The sequence below is a fragment of the Petaurus breviceps genome, unplaced genomic scaffold, assembly GCF_028583685.1.
Source record: "Petaurus breviceps papuanus isolate PSGF00001 unplaced genomic scaffold, PetGlider_PUasm1.0 428, whole genome shotgun sequence".
Lineage (NCBI taxonomy): Eukaryota > Metazoa > Chordata > Mammalia > Diprotodontia > Petauridae > Petaurus > Petaurus breviceps.
In genome coordinates, this window is record NW_027186331.1 from 2,746,251 (window position 1) to 2,761,053 (window position 14,803).

The 14,803-nt window shown below is 47.9% G+C and overlaps 1 protein-coding gene across 3 annotated transcripts in view; it reads left to right on the forward strand.

The window, feature by feature from the left end:
* ZDHHC8 (zinc finger DHHC-type palmitoyltransferase 8) overlaps positions 1-10,453 on the forward strand; it is a 76,126-nt gene extending 65,673 nt beyond the window's left edge. For 2 of the 3 annotated variants that reach the window (XM_069100863.1, XM_069100864.1), the window contains exon 11: positions 2,262-8,148. In XM_069100863.1, coding sequence (XP_068956964.1) covers positions 2,262-2,433 — 172 coding nt within the window. In that variant the 3' untranslated portion in view covers positions 2,434-8,148. Of the gene's footprint in view, positions 1-2,261 lie in introns of all 3 variants that reach the window. The other variant, XM_069100865.1, reaches the window with a different exon arrangement.
* The last annotated feature ends 4,350 nt before the right edge of the window (positions 10,454-14,803 follow it).

A 14,803-nucleotide genomic window follows, 5' to 3' on the forward strand; every position in this document is an offset into this window, starting at 1 on the left:
TGATGTGATCTTTCTCCCTTTCTCTGTCCTGGCCATCCTCCTTTGGACAGTGCTTAGCATGGTGCCCAACACATAATGAATGCCAGTTGACCGGGCCTATCCAGCTCACCAATGTCTGGCCTAGATAATGAGAAGACTTCTTATTCGGTGATGAGTTAGAGGAGTGGGCAGGGGTCTGCAGCATCAGAAGGGAAGGATTGTCATAGAGAAGAGAGCTCCAGCCCATTCTACAAGACTCTGGTGGCCAACACCAGAGGTGTTGGGGGGAGGTGTAGGCAGGAAACTCTGGGCTCAACCTAAAGAAAACTTCCTAACAACTGGAGCCATCCTGCCAGAGAGTGGGCTGCTAGGTCATGCTGGGAATCAAGGAAGCCCTGAGTTCAAATCCTACCATAGACAATTACTAGCTCCGTGGAAGTAGAATGGGCAAGCCCCTCAGCTCTTTCCACCTCAGTTTCCCTTATTTGTCAGGTGGAGTTAATGCACCTTCTGCTGAGGCTGTTGTAAGGAAAGAACTAGATAATATGTCGAGTGCTAGACAGTGGGTGGCTAGTGTAATTAGCAATTCTTTACTCACTGGAGTGAAATTAGTTCCTGCCTAGGATGATAGTCTTAGAGCTGGAAGTGACCTCACAGAGGCTTCATTTTTGTTGTTCAGTCATATCCGACTCTTCCTGACCCCATTTAGGATTTTCTTGGCAGAGATACGGGAGTGGTTTGCCGTTTCCTTCTTCAATTCATTTTACAGATGAAGATACTGAGACAGACAGGGTGAAGTGACTTACCCAGGGTCACACGGCTAGTAAGTGTCTGAGACCAAATTTGAACACAGAAAGATGAGCCTAGAGATTCTTAACACTTAGACCTAATCTAGCCTCCTTATTTTGCAGATGAGGGATCTGAGGACAAGGGGAGTTATGAGACTTTCCCCAAATCACAAAGGCAGTAAGTGTCTGAGGCAGGATTTGTATTCATGTCCTCTGACTCCAAGGCCAATTGAGTCTGGTCGTTCATTATAGGGGAGAGTCTTGACCTGGGACTGGGGAAGTAGGGCCCTCTGAGCCTCTCCTCCAGGCTGGGGGAATGTGGCTCATATATCCCTGCGCCCTTCTGCTGCCCAGCCCTCTTGGCTCCCTACCTGACACTTAGAGCTCACCTGCCTTCCTAAGCTCCTGGGCCTCCCCATGGTGGTGCACTTGTGGATCCATAGTGCCCTCTAGTGTTTGAGAGAGGAAGAGTGCTCATAGGCTTGAGAAGCAGGGAATCTGACAAGGGGGATGTATTTACAGATGCTCCCTTGTGTGGAGTGCTTCTGGCCACCCAAGGCTGATCAGCATCTGAGGGCAGACTGGAGACAGGTCTTCTCCCCCCAGAGCCATGTTCTCTCCCCTGTATCACCCCTTCCTCTTGGCCAGCAGGCCCTTTCACTCTGTAGATGAGGAGGGAGAGGCCCAGAGAGCCTTGAGCAAGGTCCCAGAGCAAGTCAGCAGCAAAGACAGGATTAGAACTATGGGATTTAGAAGTGGAGAGGGTCTTGGAGAGCCTCTAACCAAACTCTTTCATTTCATAGGCCCAGAGAAAGGAAGGAATTTACCCAAGATCACTCCAAACCCAGTGCTCTTTCCCCCTGCATCCAGGTCCCCCAGCTTCTTTCCTTTCATCTCATAGCATCTTTTCCACTAAAGTTCAACAAAACCCTTCTTCCATTGCTGGCTTGCCCTTGGGACTTTGAGAGGCAGCAGACTCCAGGGCTGACCAGGGCACAGTATGTGAGCATGATGATGGTGTCTCCCCCCACCCACCTTTCTCCTTACTCTGGGATTCCATCCAGGGAAAAAAAGTGTCTTCCATAAATTCCCCAAGATTCTGGCCCAATGGGAAGGGTTGAGATGTTAATGGTGCAGGAAAAACATCAGCTTCTTGGAAGGAAATGGGGGTCTGGGCTCTGGGGGCAGGGAGGAATAGGCCAGCCTTTCCCACTGGTGTTTGGACCTGGGTCCCAGCAGTGTGTGGTCCTTGTCAGTGTCATTACCCCCGCCCCGTCTCGTCCCCTTGATTGTCCTTGTGGCTCCTGACCATGTCAGCAGAGGCGTCCCATCCCAGAGCCCTAAGGGACAGAAGCGGGAAGGAGGGGGAGTAGACTTTTGGCCAGGATGGGTCTGTCCCTGTGGCCTTGGCTGCTAAAATGTTGTGTCAAGCCTCTGTGTGTTCACGTGTGTGTGTGTGTATGTGTGTGTGTGTATGTGTTTCTTTTCCCACAGGGAGCATGTGCTGCTGAAGACCCCTCAGAGTATTCTAAACGGACAGTCTAAAGGCCTTCCCAGATTGGGGCCTGTGACCAGCACCCAGGGGGTCCCTGGAAGCCCTACCAGGCACACAAATGTTAAGAAGGTGTCTGGAGTAGGTGGGACCACGTATGAAATTTCAGTGTGAAGAGAGAGCCTCATCCTATCCTGGTCTTGTGACCTTTGGCACCCTGAAGATGGAAAACCAAGGAGATGCCACCTGGGGGGTTGCCTACTATTTTTCCTGTCTTTCTCCCTCTTCTTCCCACAAGTCTACCTTCTTCAACCTCTTTCCCCTCCCACCACCCCCAAGGGAATGGAACAGTCTTGAGAACTGACTGGCTTGGGAGTGTCAGAAGAAGAGGCACTCTTGTGCTCCATTCCAGAAGATGGTTTGACTTGGGCGCCATTTTGAGATCCTGTGCCAGATCTAGTTTCCCAGGGTGCACAACAGGCCTGGACATCACACATCTATCTCTGGGAGAGCCGGTGGGCCTCTCAGCCAACATGAGCTTGTGGTGGCGAGTGGAGGCCCACATTTAATGATGCTGCTCTGAAGAGGGGTCCAAACAAAGACCTTTCTCATCCAACGAGTGCGTGTCTGTGTCCCTGGGTTCTGCAGTCCTCTCCCTAACAGCCTCGTGCAATGATTGTGACTGTGGGTGGAAGGGGGTAGATAAGAGAAAGATGGACCACAGGAAGACCCAGGTCTAAGAAGTCAGCTTGTCCAGATGCATGGGACCTCCTAGGGGAGATGGCTTAGCTTACAGCCCCGTGTCTCTCCTTGTTCTCCAGCTCGGCCCACATCAACGCACCACCCCAATGCCACCGCTTGGTCTGAGGAGTGAGTGTGAGGCCATGAGGCTAAGTGCCCAGTCCTCTAGGATCACCTGACTGGGTAGTACGGGTGACCTGGGGTTCTACCATATCCCAAGAGCCAACTTTCCTACCTGGCTGAGACCCCCTTTCTTTCTCTTTCTCACTTTAGACCAAGCTCATCAACTTTACTCTCAATTTTTCCAGGCAGAGCACACATACCTCATTAGGCTTGACCACAAAGATGGGGGTGGGGTGATTCCATTAAGGATCCAAAGGAAATTTCTTTTGTTCCCATCAGCTCTTAGAGAGAGAGGAGTGAGCATAAAGATCCCTGCGCTCAGTTGACCAACGTGTGAGAAAGAAGGCACATCCCTCACCGAAACTATGCAGAAACTGTTTGCCAAGTATGTGCCCAAGATCCCACCTGTGTGCCCCCCAGGCCTGCTGGCACCCCCAGCTAGCTCTTTGCACCTGGTCATCGTAGGAGCCAAAGTTGCCACGTAGAGAAAGCTGAGGGTACAGAGGCACTTTTCCAGGGATGACGAGAGCACCCACCTTGTGCTGGAGACCCTTCCTCTACTTGCCTAAGGACCCTGTCCCCTTGTCTTGACAATGAGAAGTGAAGAGTTAAGGATGTGAAGGACACCACCATAGGTCTCCTACACTTGACTCTGGGGTAAATGGTGGTCTGGAGAGTATAGGCTGCTTCAGACTGAATGAAGTCCCCCTGGGGCCATGCCTCAGCCTGTGAGGTCCCTAGAATTCTCTGTGGTCTGACTGGCATGAAGATGCTGGCTCATTGTCTCAATCTTCCTGGAGCTGGTAGCCTTGGTGGACCCAAAGTTGTAGTATCTAGAACCTTTGGCAGGCGCCCAGCTGCTCCAGTGAATGCCCCTGGGCTTGGCACATGAAACACTCCCAGCTTCCTGTTGCTATTAACGAGTTGCCTTTTCCCCAGCCTTGGTCATTATTATATTTAGCTTCCCAAGTTTTCCCTCCTTCCTTCCCTTCCCCTACCTCTCCCTTTCTCCCTCCAGGACTTCCAAACACCTCCATTTCTCAGCTTTGAGGAGGAGGAGAACGGTGTTCCCCTCTGTACTTGCTGAATCCTTCTGTGCCATGTGTGACAAGAGGGCTGTGTGTGTATATTTTTCCAGGATGAGCACCAGTTATTTGGGTCTCTAATCCCTCTGTGCGTGGATTCCCCACTCGTACCCCCCACCAAGCAAATGGTTCTGTTGTCTCTGTTCTCTGGTCTTCTAGAATCCGTCATTTGTCCACACCTTGTATTAACTGTATAATGTGGTGGGGGGACAATTGTTACTTGAAGCCTTAATTCTCCATGTTTCTGTTCCTGGGTGGGTTGATGTAAATGGAAACTGTTAGTTAACTAATCTTGGGAATCATAGACTCTTGTGGCTAGAGTAGATGGGTCCGCCCCCTTGTCTCCGCCCTGACCTCTCTGGGCCCCCATCAGAAACGAAAACCTCGCGGCCCACTTTCTGCCATTAAAAACCGTTAGGTTACAGATGTTTGGGCCAAGGAGGCGCTCGGGTTTGCCCCAGTGAGAAGCATATCGTCATCACCACTTCTGTTGGGCTACTTTGTTTTTATTTTTATCTTTAGCTTTATATGATTTTATTTAAAAAGAGAAAGAGAGACCACCATGTAATCCATGAACTGTCTGAGTGCACCTTTGGGGTGCCCTCATCGAGGCTGTAGGACCAATGTCCTCCTTTACATCCCCAAAGGACCCACAGTTGCAGTATCTAGAACCCTTGGCCGTGAACCATTGGTGGACACCCAGATGCTCCAGCAAATCCCTGCGGTCTCGGCACACGAGACACCCCGACTTCTGTTGCCCTTAAAGAGTTGCCTTTTCCCCCAGCCTTGTTCATTAGATTTAGCTTCACAAGCTTTCCTTCCTTCTCTCGCCCCCATCCCCTCTCTCTGTCTCTCTCCTCTCCCTCCCTCCCTTCCTCTCCCCCCCTCTCTGTCTCTTTCTCTCCTCTCCTCTCCACTTGACCAATGGGTGAAACACCACCCAGTTGTGTTTCTGTAATGGGGACTGGGAATAGGGATATTCATCCCTACTCAAGATGGCAGCCAGGTCTGTGACCTGCCACTTCTCCCACCCATGGAACAGAAGTGTTTGGAAGTCCCTTGGATGGGCCTCCATCCAGTGTGGATGCCAAGGAAGCCTGGTTATCAGGCTTGAGGAATCACTGTGTGTCAGAACTTGAAGGGCCAGACCTTTGAGATCACCTCATCTAACCTTGTAGACACTTGGCTATTTTTTTTTTTATACTGCCCCTCTCTGGGCCTTGGTTTCCTCTGTCAAATGAAGGTTTGAATTAGATTTGTCTTGGAAGTCTCTTCAAATGCTCAATCTTAGAACTATAGAACCCTTCTTTCCTCTTACAAATGAAGAAATGGAGGCCCAGAGAGGGCCAGCTCCAAGGCCCCACAGCTAGCGTGTAGCTAGGAGTCCTGAGGTCGGCTGCTGGAACGGGGATCAGCAGAGCTGTCAAAAGTCACTGCAGGGCTCTAGGCAGCCAGGAGTGGGCTCTGCCCCCATGGGGTTTGGAAGGGCATCTCACTGGGAAACCTTGGGGCCCTGTGGCCAGATTTCCCCCCCCTCGGTGAGCCTCAGTTTCCCTGCCTGTAAAATGAGGGGATTTGAACAGATGGTCACTGAGATCCGTGTTAATTCTCAGATTCTATTATTCTTGAGCTGCCCAATTGACCTGTTTGTCTTCTTCTAGTCAATAACTTTTCAGAAAGAAATGTTTTCATGTCATAGAGGTACTTGGCAGAGTATCAGGACCTGTGCCACACTCTGCCAAGACAGACCCTACTTTTGTAGGACTTCTTAAATACTGGCTGATCTCTGAGGGAAGGCTACCTGGAGGTAGACAGAAACATTTGCAAAACATGTACAGATCATAGCTCTATAGTTGGAGCGGACCTTGGACATTCTATACCCCAAGTGGGGAAACTGAGACCCAGAGAAGGTCACAGAGCTAGAATCTGAATCCAGGTCCTTTGGCTCCCAGTACAGAAATATTCTTTCCACTCCATTAGTCACTTCAACCCACTGGGAAAACTCCTGCAGAGGGAGGTCTGAGTGGAGGCACCCATGACAAGATAAAGGTCTCTGAGAGCCTCATAGCATGAGGGAGGGTCAGGACTGAAGGGGAGTGTGTGTGTGTGAGAGAGAGAGAGACAGACAGAGAAGAGTGAGAGAGAAAATCCCCTGTGGTCCCTGGTCATTGCCACTTAGGGTTTGGTGGGCCCCACCCTGCTGGCATTTGGTCCTTGGAAAGAGCCAAGGAAGAGAGGTGAGTGACTCCACAGAAAGTGTTAGCTTGAGGTTCTGGTCTGGGGGATTCTTATCTCACCAGGCAGAAGAAGAAAAGGGAAGGTGGGGATCATTCTAGTAAGCCAAGGAATTAGAGACCCCTCTCCCTGCCACTTGGCCCTGACTAAAGATTCTCCCTAGGACTTTCCCACACCAAGGGGATGTGATCTACCTGGTAAGCTGGTCTCAGTCAGCTTCATGAAAGAGGTCACAGGACTCATAGAGAAGACCCCAGGTTGAGGACGGAATTAGACAGCATCTGCTGTGCTAGTGGAGGGGAAGTGAGGGTCTGAGGGAGGAAGGGATTCCCCAGTCAAGCTGGGATTAGAGGGTGTTCTCAGTAAGGAGATCTCAAAGCACCTGGGCTGGAGTTGCCTCACAGATGTCTTACTGTAATGGTGGCCCAAAGCAGGAGCTTATTGGTGATTGAGATAAGAGATGTCCCTTCCTGCCAGACGAGGATGGTGCAGCCTGCTGTCTGAGGGCTGAGCCTGTGACGAGGGGCCAGACAGGCTGTGCATTCACAGCTTATGCTATAACCAAGTGTTGTCATTGGAGGGACCTTAGAACATGGAACAGAAGTTCGGAACTCACAGGAACCTGCGAACATAGGATGTCAGGACTAGAGGGAAGCTTAGAACTGAGGATGTCAGAGCTGGAGGTGGGTCTTAGACGTGGAAGAACCCTAGAACAGGGCTGCCTAACCTTTCTGTATCAGACCCCTTTGGCAGTCAGCTGAAGCCTGTGGGCCTCTTCTCACAATAATGTTGGTTGCTTACATTGATGATTTTTTAAAACTATATTTATTTTGTTAATATTTCCCAACGACATGTAAAATTTTTTAACAATGATTTTTTAAAAAATGTGAATTCCAAGTTCTCTCCTTCCTTTCCCCCTCCCCCCTCCTTGAGAAGGAAATTTGTTTTCAATTATATATATGAGAGATCATGCAAAACCTGTTTCCATGTTAGCCATGCCTACATTCATAATTGAGGGAAACACTAAATTTCGGTTAGAGATTAGTGAAAGTAAAGATGTAATTTTCTTTTCTTATCCAGGTTGCAGACTCCCCTGAAAATCTATCCATAGACGCCATGGGAGTCCATGGACCTAGACTTAGAACCCTTAACTTAAAACAGGGAATGTCAGGGCTTGGAGGGGCCTCAGAACAGGAGATGTCAGGGCTGGGAGGAGCCTGAGAACAAGGAGTGTCAGGGCTGGGAGGGGCCTGAGAACAGGGGGTATCAGGACTGGGAGGGACCATAGAACAGGGGGTGTCAGGGCTGGGAGGGGCCTGAGAACAAGGAGTGTCAGGGCTGGGAGGGGCCATAGAACAGGGGGTGTCAGGGCTGGGAGGGGTCTTAGAGATTCTCCAGTGCAATCCTTTCATTTTACAGAGAACCTAAAAGATCTAAGACCCTAGGAAATCAAGTGACTTGTCCCAGGTGGCAAAGGCTGTGCCAGCGGGCATCCGAAGCCCAGGCCAGGGCTTTCCCCGCTGCCTCTGGCCAGTGGTGGCCGGCCTCCTGATGGCCTGCTCCCTTGCCTGACTTGCCTCTCCTCCGTTTCTGTCTCCATTTCTCTTCCTGCTGTGGCCTCCCCTCAGGGGGCGGATCGGAGCCTGCAGCCGAGGATGCGGGAGCAGCGGGCGGCTGAACCCCAGGAGCAGCCTCCACCTTTGCCGGTACCACTGCACTAGCTCAGCCCTCCGCCCCCCGTGGAGCCCCACGGCCTCTGGCTACTGCCCCCCTGTCGGGGTGCCCCAGCTGGCTGCCGTATGCCGCTTGCACTCAGCTGCATCCACCCTTTTCCCAAGCCTCTCTTGGCCAGAGCGGGATGCCAAGTAGGGAGAGACTGCCGGTGCCCCTCGTCCAGAAGGCCAAGCTCCTTTCACAGGACTCACTCAGGATGAGGCCCCCTGAGGACTTTGGGGGGCCAGGGAGAAAGAACTCAGACTCCAGGGGCAGCTGCCTCCCACTAGGCACTGTGTGTAAGGGGGCAGGAACAGTCAGGAAAATGTGGCCCTATCTCATGCTGCCCTAGATGTGATGGCTATTAGACATCAACGTGTTTGCTTCTTTGAGCCCCTGCCCCTTAAGGGGAGCCAAATGTTAGTCTGGACCTTTCGGCAAAAATGCCCAAATCCCCAGTATTGGGTATCCATCTGCTCTAGGAGGCCACCAACAGAGGGTGGGGTGATGCCTGGGATACCTGCCCCACTGTTCGAATGGGACCAAACCTGCCTGGAATAATCAGCCCCCAGATAGGCACAATGTTTCCCCACCAGAAGTTTGCAAGTCATCCTGATTCAAATCAGAGCCCCGAGTAATTTCTCCTGTGTCTCAAGGGTCCCCTTTCTCTGAGGTTATCAGTAGCATTGGGGGGTGAGATGGGGCAGAAGATGGGGAAGAGATGTGAGATGGAAGGTTTGTGAATCACCTCTTGGGGAATGATGCCAAAGAGCTGTTTGTAGTAGCTGTGGTTCACCCCGGGGTATGAGTCCTTCCTCTGAAACAGACCTGACCCAGTTCTGACTTGGAAGAAGTGCCTCACTTGGAGATGATGGAGGAGCCAAGGAGAAAGGTGGCCATCAGGAAGCTGTACCCTCCCTCCTCTATGCTTCTGGGTTCCTAGCTCTGCTTTCCCTAACGGTGTTTGTCCTTAGATGCCGTGGTGCTCAGAAGTGACAGCTTGAGAAGTTCCCCAATTCCCTCTACCAACAGAAGTCACAGAATTCACAGCTCCCGCCACCGTGGGTGCACCTGGGTGGGGGCTATGCCCTCTCCCCTCACCACACATATCAAACCATAGCACTTTAAATCTCCCTTCCCTTGCGCTAGGTTTTTGGCTTCAGGTAATCTAAGAGGTTTCAGGTTGCATGGGGGTGGAGAGGTGGGGAGGGGGCTGATCCTGAGCAGGGATTGCACTGAGGGCCCACCAGCCTGAAGGATGACTGTACAAAATATCCAGGAGGCCCTGCTTGCCAATGGCTGTTCCCTCACCCCCAGCCCCCAGACCATGGCTGCCCCATCTTCCCTCTCCACCAGGGCGTGCACGCATGTTGCCTTAACCCCCCACCATCCCTGCTGCCTACTTCCCACTCCATAAGCCTGGCTGTTCATTTGGCCCACTGTCCTGTCTTGTGTCTGTATGGAGCCAAACCCCAGCAGTCCTTGTAACTATGAGAAGCCAACATCTCAGGCCCAGGCACTAATCTGGGCCTGGGGGTGGGAAGGCTAGAGGTCCTCCCAGAGCCAGACTCAGCCAGGCTGGGGCTCTCCAATCTTCACAGAGAGCACCACCACACCTTCCCCCACCCCTACCCCCCACGCTGCTATGTTTCCGCTAAAGAAACAACCCTGACTTTCTTCCTTTCTCATGCTAATTTCAATGTTGTACAAACCATACCCTATAGATGCCTAGAGAAATAAATGTATTTATCTGCTCCCCAGGATCATAGGCACAGGAGGGAGGAAAATTTGCCACAGTCCTCCCTTGGTTAAGATATTCTCTCTCGAACCGTTGGTTCTGGGGGGCATCCTGGACCAAGTTTCATGAAGAGGGGATGTGGGTCCCAGGTGTTCCCAGAGGGATTGGAGGGAGGGTCAACTTTGGGAGCTTTCGACTGCCTGGATTCCCTTTGCCAAGCCTGGGGGTAAGAGGTTCTAGGTTTGGTTGTTCCCAGAATGCCGAGCAAGGGACCAACCTCTGGAGCTCCAGAAAGCCGGGGCACATTGGGTTTGCATGAGTTTATTTAACTGCCTTGAGGAAGAATGAACAACAAATCTATTTATTTTCAATTGTACTGAAGCACAGAATGACATTTTCAGACCCTGTAACCCCCAACTATGGAATATAAAGTATATATTATGGTCGCCTAACTGTATTTCTTCGAGTTTTTGAAAAACAAAACAAAATTACGATAGATTGTTCTACAAGGGTATTTTTTCCATTTAAGTCCCTGAATAAATTTTTGGTGTTTTATCTCCATGGCTCCTGTTTTTATACTTGGCCTAAACCCCCTAGTCACCGACTAGCCTTGAAGGAGAGAAATCACAGGACCTAAATTTAGGCAGAATTTGTCAGAGCTTATCATCCTGAGTTCTCGGAGGTGGTAACAGCAATGCCAAGTGGATACTGAAAGGCCTGAAATACTATGCTTCTTTGGAAGAAGGAAGGAATGGAGGGAGGGAGGGAAAAAGGAAGGAAGCATTTATTAAGTACCTATGTTCCAGGCACTGTGCTAAGTGTTTTACCAATATGTCATTTAATCTTCACAGCAATCCCAGAAGGTAAGTGAGATTATATTCCCTTTTTATGGTTGAAGAAAAAGCCTGAGGCAGACAGCAGTTAAGTGGCTTGCCCAGAGTCACATAGCTGGTAAATATCTGAGGCTGGATTTGAAGTCAGGTCTTCGTGACCTGAGTTTTAATATGGGATCAGACTCTGAGGGAGGTAGGGATTGATACCCCCTTGTTAAGTGGACCGGGTAAGTTTCCCTTCTGGGCTGGTATTTTGGAGGTAGTGAGATCCAAGTATTTTCATGGCTCCCTTGTTCTCCATTCATGAACAAATAGGTTAAGCCGGGCCCATGGCTAACACTCTCCCCACCTCCTAGGCCCCAGTTCACATCTGTGATCCACTGCAAACTTAATAATTCGAGTTTTCTCTTTCATCAGTTGGGGATAATAGTTGTTAATAGTAACTCCTTAAAAACATAATGAATGGTATACGACATGAGAAGGGGGAGGTTTGGGTGCAATTAACAGGTAAGGGACATGCACTGGGGTGATTTTCTGCAAGAGATATCGTGTCTCTTGAGACCACTCCGGTAGTTGAGAAGGTTTGGCAGGAACCCCGAAACATCGGGCAGCTGGGCTCTGGCAATACCATGAATTGGGTGCAACCATCTAACGTGACGTACCATGTTTCCCCAATAATAAGACACTGTCTTATTAATTTTTTGGACAGAAAAACACCAGAGGGCTTATTTTCAGGGGAGGGCTTATTTTAATGAACATTGACAGCAATTTAAAAAACAGGTAAATGTGAACAAAAAAATGTACCTTTATTCAATAAGCAAATCACTGGGGAAGAACAGGATGACGCGCTCACTGCTGCAGCTCTGATTGGATGCAGCTCGGAGCGCGGCGTGCATTTCACCGGGGGAGGAGGGACGGTGCATACAGAGGGTACCGTAATGTAGCGTGTAGCTCAGGGGATCACCTTCACTACAGTAGCAATCTCAATAGGGCTTATTTTCGGGGGAGGGCTTATTTTAGAGGAATCTTACACAGTAAGGGGAGGGCTTATTTTCGGAATAGGTCTTATTATCGGGGAAACACGGTAGCTACTGCCCTAAATCCAAGAAATAAACCAGTGGCATCAGGTTTCAGGTTGACTTTGCTCAGAATCCTTAGGAAATTCAGCTTGATATGGAGGACAGCAGAGCAAGGGATACTCCTGTCTCAAGATGTTATTCAGTCATTTCAGTGTTATCCAACTCTTCAAGACCCCATTTGGGGTTTTCTTGTCAAAGATACTTAAGTGGTTTGCCATTTCCTTCTCTAGTTCATTTTGCCGGTGAGGAAATGGAGGCAAACAGAGTTAAGTGACTTGCCCAGGGTCACGCAGCTAGGAAGAGTGAGGTCAGATCTGAACTCAGGTCTGTCCACTGCACTACCCAGCTGCCCAAGCCAACATGCCTTGGAACAGTCAGAAATACCACCACCCCACCTCCTGGAAATGCTTTGGTGAGGATGAGTAGGCCAGTAATGTGGACCAACCACGAAGTGATTGGAGAGGAAATGAACTGAAGACATAGATGCTTTAATTATATGCCAGAGATACAAAATAACCAAGCACAAAGCAGATCTGGTCAATTTCACAAGGACCTGAGGATGGTTTTTGTCAATGACAACCTCCCACCTCCTCCAATGGCAACATGTTGAAGTCCATGTAGGGCAATCCTAAGAAATAGCTTCATTCCAAAATCCAGATTAGAGAAAATGTGGAAATTGAGCAGTGACTTAAATCTGAAAGGGGGAAGGCTGGAGGACTGGAAAGTATTCTAATCTATACTTAAAGCTCCAGAAGCGTCACTTTATGATGAGACAAATGGCAGCAGTAATGCCAGCATCTCCAATAATTTTGAAAAAGAAATGGGCCTATGTAGAAAGGAATTTTTAAAAATCCTCTTTGATTTTGGTGGGACAAATCCAACTACTAGACCAAATATTCCCACATGGAGCAATTTTTTATGATTTTAAAAGAATTATCTGCTCTGAGAGACACTGTGGATAGGAACTAACTTTGAAGCCAGGACAGCCTATGTTCAAGTCTGCCTTCTACATATACTGGCTGTTTGGCCCTGGGCAAGTCTCTCCAGGTAACTCTACAACTTTTAAATTGCAGAGAAAGTCTCAACCTACAAGGGCAGACAGAGTTTCATCACTAGACAATTCTCTATACCAGTGAAATCACAGGTCCATCCCCTTAACCCTGATATAACCATCATGAATGAATGTATTCTTCAACAATATTAGAGATTATAAAAATGTTCCAGAACTTGCACACAACAGTGTATGTTGTAGCTGTTACACCATGGTAGGGGTCCTAAGAGGTAAGGCAGAGCTATCTAGGAATCCTCCTAAAGGCACACATCAAACACTACCGTGGCAAGAGAGGCTTGAGAAAACTATGGAAGATCCATGTCTAATTTGTATGGGCAGTAGAAACTTGAGCACCATATCACCTGATTAAAGACAATGAAGAAGAAATATATTATGGAATCCAGAAAATAAATTAAATCAGACATTTGATATTCTTAATTAACAACTAAAAGCCAAAGTGAAATGGTTAAGGGGATACAAGGATTTGGCAGTTATCGAACAAGCCACCTGAAAGCATGGCAACCTTTATACTTCACCTTTGACTCTGTTTTGCACTCACAACTTTGTTATAGATTGTGAATTATATTAGAAGATATGCAGAAATTGATTGTGTTGGTGCAATGGCTTTCAGCTTTGTGTAGTCAAGATTATCTATTTTATCTTTTGTAATTGCTTTTATTTCTTGTTTGGCTAAGGACACATCTACATAGCTGTGAAAAAGTATATGATCTCCCTCTTGGCTAATTTTTTTAATGATAAGATCTTTATTATTAAGGCTTAGATATCCACATGGAAAACTTCTCTCTTTTTAAAATATATAAGTAGCATAATACTGCCAAAAACAATTGATATAAAATACAACATCTTCTAGGAAAATGAAAAACCCTGCTACAGTTCTGCCTTACTTTATTTTTATTTTTTTTTTAAGAAATCGGGATTAAGTGACTTGCTCAAGGTTATTTCTGGGTGTGGTGCTAAGCATCTGAGCCCAGATTTGATCCCCAGGTCATCCTGATACTGGAGCCGGTGCTCTTACTCGCTGAGCCACCTGGCTGCCCCTCTACCTTACTTTAAATCCATCACCACTGTTGAAAAGAACTGTTTGATTTTTAAAAAATTATATTTATTTATTTGTTTACTTTTAGTTTACAACATTCAGTTACACAAGCTTTTGAGTTCCAAATTTTCTCCTCTTCCCTCTCCTCCCTCCTCCCTGCCCCCATGGCAGCATGCAATCTGATATAGGTTCTACAAATACCTTCACATTAAACATTAGTCAAGTTGCAAAGAAAGATTATAACCAATGGAATGAACAATGAGAAATAATAAGTTTGATTTTAAAATAAGAAAAGGTACTTTACTAAAGAGTCATGTTAATTGCTTGATGTACAAGAATGGCACAAGTTATATGTCTCCACCGGAGAAAGAAAAAACACTACTTTAAACACCATCTCCATCTCATGGAACTTTTCTCCAGTGATATCAAAATGTCTTTTGGGCTCAACAAGTGTGAAAGTCTTAATTCATGGCAAGGAAAGACAGATGATGAAAGCTATGAGCTTGGATTTAACAGTTGAATTGAACCAGTGGGAGAAGGTGATATTTACAAATACTTTGATTTCTTCCAGGAAAGATACAGTAAAGCATCAGTGAAGGATCCATGTATTCAAAGACAGTTACTGGCATCCTAAAATCACATCTTAATGGAAAGAATATGTTTAAAGCAATTAACACCTATGCAAAACCCACCTCAAAGCACATTTTCAGAACAGTGAAATGCTCCATGACACATCTGAAAAGGATCTAAATAAAAACCCCATACGATGTTAACAAAGTAAAGGACTCTTCACCTAAAGCAACTATAAAAAGACCAATACTTCCTCAGCATGAGGAAGGAAGAGGATGGATAGACATTTGCAAAGAATGTGAAAATGGGCTAAAAATGT